General features: G+C 35.0%; 1 protein-coding gene across 1 annotated transcript; it reads left to right on the top strand.

Annotated features, from left to right (window-relative positions):
- The first annotated feature begins 3,629 nt into the window (after nt 1-3,629).
- Nucleotides 3,630-4,534, top strand: LOC110608662 (18.5 kDa class I heat shock protein). The gene has a single exon (XM_021747941.2). It carries the CDS (start codon nt 3,786-3,788, stop codon nt 4,245-4,247), a length of 462 nt encoding a protein of 153 aa, XP_021603633.1. The 5' UTR covers nt 3,630-3,785; the 3' UTR covers nt 4,248-4,534.
- Nucleotides 4,535-6,277: the final 1,743 nt, after the last annotated feature.

Genomic DNA, 6,277 nt, shown 5'->3' on the forward strand with positions numbered 1-6,277 from the left:
CCCTCTCAGCTCAATTTTGTAGTGCTGTCAGTCATTTTTCTAGATTAGTCACCCACCTCACTGATGGCTTCACTCCCTTTCAGCTGAAAGGGATGAAGCACACAGAGAGTAAAGTGAGAAGAAGAGTCTGGAGAAAATTGGGAATTTTGAATTTGAAAAGAGTAAAGGCAAGGAAATGACATTTTGACAGGAGTTGTCCTCGGGCAGCACGGTCATAATGGGAGCCCAGGAATTTACCCCCTCATCACTCATGAAATAACTGTTGATCACTCATGAAATAACTGCCGAGGAGGTAAAGGGGCAATTGATAACCGTCGGACTTCTTTCACCAGGGGATGAGACCTGACCCTAGAGAAGGATACGGACCCAAAACCCATCAAGTCACACGCAGGTAGGTCGGTCCAACATCGCACAACTCAGTCCTGTGATGAGAGGCGGACCATATTGATTATGTGCGTGGGCCTACTCATGAAAAGTCTAGCATGGTGATGTGACAGAAAGTAAGGGAAGCGAGTCTAGTCACTTCGCAACCCTGCCAGCATGTGCGCCTAGAGAATTAAATAGTTGGCTAGTGTGGAGAGATGTTCTGACATATATGGATCTAGAGTGACAGATACAGATGGCCCTATAGCAGTGAGGCAGTTAAACGTCACTAACGGACAAAATGAAAATAAACAAAAAGGAAGGAACGTGATTTCTCCAAACCAAGCTAACACACGCATTTCAAAAATTTTATTTTTTTGGATCTCATATCATCAATTATTAAATACAATTGAAACTCATTTAATAAGGATATAATTGATAATTATTTAAACATTAAAATTATATACATATAAAATTTTGCATGAATTGAATAGGCTTCCTGTAGTCAGATTTTATTTTGGGCACTATATATATTATATGTAAGGTATTCAATGATTCTCGGAAGTTGTAGTACATCAATGACTTGGCTTTGATGGGGAATTCATTCCTATCCCCAAATCTTCTTCGAATATTTTCTTGCGTGAAGTGGTGAACACTAATGCTTGACTTTTACCCAAGTTAGTTATTTCTTATTTTTATTTCTTACATTTACCATATTGATTGAATTTCTGTTTGAGTTTTTTTTTTTTTTTTACATGAAGAAGATACAGTGGACAGAAAATTAATAAGTTGCATAATATGATATAGTAACTTTTTTACTATAAAAAATAATATTTTAAAATAAATAGAATAAAATATTTTACCTCCTTTATAAATATGTTGAAGGAATGAAGATAAACCAAGCTACCATTGATTGGATTAATTTGAGCTATATATTTTTTTATTTTATATTGTAATTTATGTTATTATTTTTTAACCTAACTCACTCCACAATGTTCAAAAAATCGTTCTTGTTTTTAATATGAAAAATCTAAAGATGATATGATTTATTGAGAGTCTAAAATAAATAATTTTTTAAAAAATATTTTTTAAATATAAATTATTTTTAAAAAGAATAGGAGCATAAAAACCGTTACTTTGAAACAAAAGATTTGAAAGGAAGGCATATATTAAAGAGAAAGATAATGAGATGGGAGCCATTAGCATCAAAACATTATAATTACTTGATAGATCATAATATCTTAGTGATCCATCCATGTTAATTTAATCACATTTCATATGAATCCCATAATGCATGTTATCATGCAACCATATGTCATCATTTAACTTAATCATTCAACGGATAAGTAATTTGTATTTGTTTTATGCAAATATATTCAATTATTGTGTTAATTTGGACTAGTTGATTTAAAGTTTTACTGAAATTTTAAAGCAAAATTTGACTACATCTTTACAATATTAAATTTTATTAAGACTATGTTCTTAAAAATTGTCATACTTGTAACCACTTGCTTGTCTGATCAATCAGAATCAGAGGAAAAACTTGAAAACAAACAAAACGTGAAAGTAAATGAATATGTAAAACCCTTTCTGCATCATCTGGAAGAGGGAGCTTCTATAATTTTTAAAGAAAAAAAATTATAATTAATTGGCTCAAAAAATCAGTAAAAATAAAAAATAAAAGGGAAAGATAAAGAAATCCAGATAAAAATGATTGCAAAATTGAAAATTAATGCCTAGGCACATGAGGATGAGGTAGTTGTGGTGCATCTGAATAGTAAAAGCCTGAATCATGGATTACGCTGAAATTGATGCCAAGTTGCTAAGATTGAGCAGAATCATCAACAGGCGAATAGATGATACAAATTCTCATGGATATATATGATGATGTTATTGATGAATCATGAAAATAAAAAGGTAATTCGAAGTTGTTAAATCATTCAATCTGAACCATTTAATTAAAGGCCATAGGTTATGATTGTGGAATATAAAACAGGAAATCTGGGATTGCCCAAATCACCGACCAGGCCCCCATGTTCACAAAAAGGCCACAGCAGCAACAGTCACTTGTTAGTTTTTCTGTGCGGCCTACATTTTACTTGTTTCAAAAAATCTGTCTAATTATATTCCACGACCCATTAATCCTTTCACACAAACAGATATAAATCAATGTACTCTGAAAAAGAGTAAAAATGGATTCTGTATATATCGTCTGCAACAAGTTGAGGGAGGGGTATAAAACTTGTGGCTAGGGATGGAGGAGGACAAGGAGACCTTATCACGTGAGACACTCCAGAGCTTCAAACGAGAACACATTTCATATTTTTCTCTGACAATTTCTTGCTGCTTTCACGTGATCCATCGTTTCCATTATTCAATGCTTGGGACCTTTCTCACTTCTCAGCATATTAGAGAAGCAGGGAGATGGTTTAATTAATATTAGTAAACTTTTGTCTCTCTCTCTATAAATATATGTAAACTGAGATTGATGTTGAACAAACAAATTCTTAATATTGAGTTGAGGTGCTAATCTGTGAAGAAAAACAGATGGTGGGTTAGAGGTGAAAAATCAATTTGGTTTTCCAAAGAAAGGCACTGCATCTGTGTGTATCAGACCTTAACATGTGACCTTTCCAAGCTACTTGGAAAAAGACCCTTGATGATTTTTTAGTTTTTTCTCTCATTAAATTTGATGAAGGGTAATTAATTTCAGCTGTGAGGACACATGCCTTTTCTGGTTACTGCCGTCTGCTGTCGACTATACTTTCAGATGCCTAAATTATTTATTTCTGTAAATTAAGATAAAACAAAAACTATAAAAAAGAAAATCAATTTCCATACTAGTTTTTTTTTTTTTTTTAAAAAAAAAGCCATGATGACTTACTGATTGAGAGGTTGATTTCTAGACTTTCAGAATATATAGATTTAATTAAATTCTACTTACAAATACTATTAAATACGAAGAAATTCGTACATTTATCCTTTTCTAAAATTTGCTTGTAATTTTATTTTTAAATAGTTAAAAATGATTATACTACACATACACGTTATCTTGACTGAAATTAAGTTATTTAAATCTAAGTTCAAAAAAAAATTAAAAAAAGGCTTTGAGGTAGAGTCCTACAAGGCCAAGAAATAGGCCCTGCTGTGAGATTACACGAGAAAAGCCCACATCCAAGTCCAGAGTCCAGAGGCTTCGCTGTAAAAGCCTTAAAACTCCAGAATTTACCAGAAAGTTCGTTAACCGAATCCCACGACAGAGAGTAAGATTGATCAAGAAAGTACCGGATGTCTCCCCCTGCATCCTATAACTACCCAATTCACCAATCCCGCGGGATACCATAGACGCCGAAAAGCAATTGATAGCTACTTTAGCAAGAGCGAAAATCTTCCTATCTAAAACTAAACCCGTCACATCGAAAATGGCAATGATTCCAAGCTTCTACGGTAACTCAACAAGAGGTGTTTCCGATCCCCTCTCTTCTTTTTCCCTGTGGGATCCATTCAAGGACTTTCCTTTTCCTCTTTCTTCTAGTGAAAATTCTGCCTTTGTTAACACTCGCATAGATTGGAAAGAGACTCCAGAAGCTCATATCTTCAAGGCTGATCTTCCTGGGCTAAAAAAGGAGCAAGTGAAAGTGGAAATTGAAGATGACAGAGTGCTGCAAATCAGCGGAGAGAGGAGTGTGGAGAAGGAAGACAAGAACGATACATGGCACCGTGTGGAGCGTAGCAGCGGCAAGTTTTTGAGGAGGTTCAGGCTGCCGGATAATGTGAAGATGGAGCAGGTTAAGGCTTCTATGGATAATGGGGTTCTTACTGTCACTGTTCCTAAGGAAGAAGTCAAGAAAGCTGACGCTAAGGCTATTGAAATTTCTGGTTGATATGCTATTTTCTTCAAAAGGATGTATATTCAAAGATCGGTAATTGTTCTGTAATTTATAGGGCATGCTTATTGGTATCTTGTGAGCAAAGTGTTTGATGTAAAGCATTTTTGGTTATATAATAATAAGAAGAAGAACAACTAGCAGGTCTTGCCTGCACTTGATCAAAACACTTTTACATTGATGTTTTTTTTTTTATTTTCTTAATTTTCATTCCTGAAAGCTGAAACTAAGACTTCACCTGTGTAATATTGTTGAAATGAAAAAAAGAACGGACACTTATACAACAGCAATCAAGGAAATAGATCCTTATCAATGTCTTTTCATATTTGAAACATAAGCTGGGGAAAGAATCATACACACAAGCATGACAAGATTTATTAGGAGATTAGATGGAAACATTGAAAAATTCACAATATTTTCATTGTTCAAAAATCCTTATTCCTTAACCACCAACTCAACCTACCTTATGTCAGAAGCATTTCGAGTACTCCCAACACCAAGGAAACTGCTGGAGGCAATCATATCTGTGGCAGCAACAGCCAACAGCTCATCCGCTGCAGTCGGCAGAAACCTGGAAATAGGAACAAGCTGTTTTCTTTCTTTTTTTTTTTTTTTTGAAAGGATCAAGCTAGCCAGCAACAAGAAAGTAAGAGAATTGGCTTTCAGTTGTTTAATATACAGAAAGGAGGAATGAATCTTTTCTCTAGATGCTGCATATATATGAAGCATAAACTAGCTAGGCAGGAGCCATCCTTTTTCTTCCTCCCAAATCATCAGCAGATGCTGCATATGAAGTTCCCAACAACACTACATAAACTAACCAGGCAGGAGCATCCTTTTTCTTCAGCCCAAATCGGCACTGTAGATTATCCTGAAATCATCTTCTTTCACATGTAGTGTCTAACTTTAACAAGATTTTGAATCATTTCAAAGCGTTGAACTAACTGTACTGTATTCTTTTTATATACTGAAATCATCCCTAGCTGATACCTCGATGACCCCCCACTGCCGCACTTGAAAACGACGCAAGAATCCTAGGATCCAGCTAATGGCCTAATGGGAATCTCCACTTCCCCCAGTATATGAATACTGAGGAAGTATTTTCTCATCACTCTATGCTTTGCAAGTACAAATTTCAAGAAAGAAAGCAAAGCATATTCAGTGAAAATTTTTGAGCCACACTAAAATTCTTGCTCTCAATGAGTATATCCAACGATCCAGGATTTTCATATATACCCAATATCACGCATAAAGACATAAATCACTCTCTTGTCATCTGCCCATTCCTGTTTATCTTCACCTACTTTGTAGCAATTCTATCCCCTCGTCATTATTGTTGCTCTGGTTTATCCATTACCCAATCATGGACGGATATCTTCTGACTTCTGCCAGGAAAAAAAGGGAAAGCAATATAAAGCATGGGGGACAATCGAAGTCTCAAATTTATGCTAGATGTAAACTATGTAACAACCAATTTGCATTTGAAGCATATTTGGACCATCTAATCATCATCTTGAATAAATTGACTTGGTTTTATTATCTGTCTAGCTTTGAAAGAGAGAGAGAGAGAGAGAGTTTCTCTTTTCGCTTTGGCTTTATCTTTGAGCGACTTCCGTTGCTCCTTTGCGTAGGGGTTCCCTTCTGTGGATTTTAGTCAATTTTTCTTTTTGTGGAATGGTTGTTTGTTTTTTTTAATTTGTTAATAGTTTGGAGTAGTCGAACCCAACTCTGCGGAAATTAAATGTAGGTGCCATTGCCATTTCATCTGAATAGGTCAGATGAATGGCTAATCCGTAAGGATAAAGTGAAAGGTATGATTTATACTTCAATATCGTCTTCGAAAGTCCATATGTCAAATGAACATAGGGAGGCAAAACATGCTCTAAAGGCTCAGGTTATGTATGGAGCTTTTTTTTTTTTTTATGGTGTCCACATGTCAGGACTGTTTGGCTAATTAGTCTATGTGGCTACATACTTTTTCAAATTTAGGAAACCAGTTCAAGATGAATTTTGATGGCTCTCTAATA

Source organism: Manihot esculenta, chromosome 2 (assembly GCF_001659605.2).
Source record: "Manihot esculenta cultivar AM560-2 chromosome 2, M.esculenta_v8, whole genome shotgun sequence".
In the NCBI taxonomy this organism is placed as follows: Eukaryota; Viridiplantae; Streptophyta; class Magnoliopsida; order Malpighiales; family Euphorbiaceae; genus Manihot; species Manihot esculenta.

Bases quoted from the DNA above. Each gene is read 5' to 3' on its own strand.
- LOC110608662 (XM_021747941.2), top strand. From the start codon at position 3,786: ATGGCAATGATTCCAAGCTTCTACGGTAACTCAACAAGAGGTGTTTCC.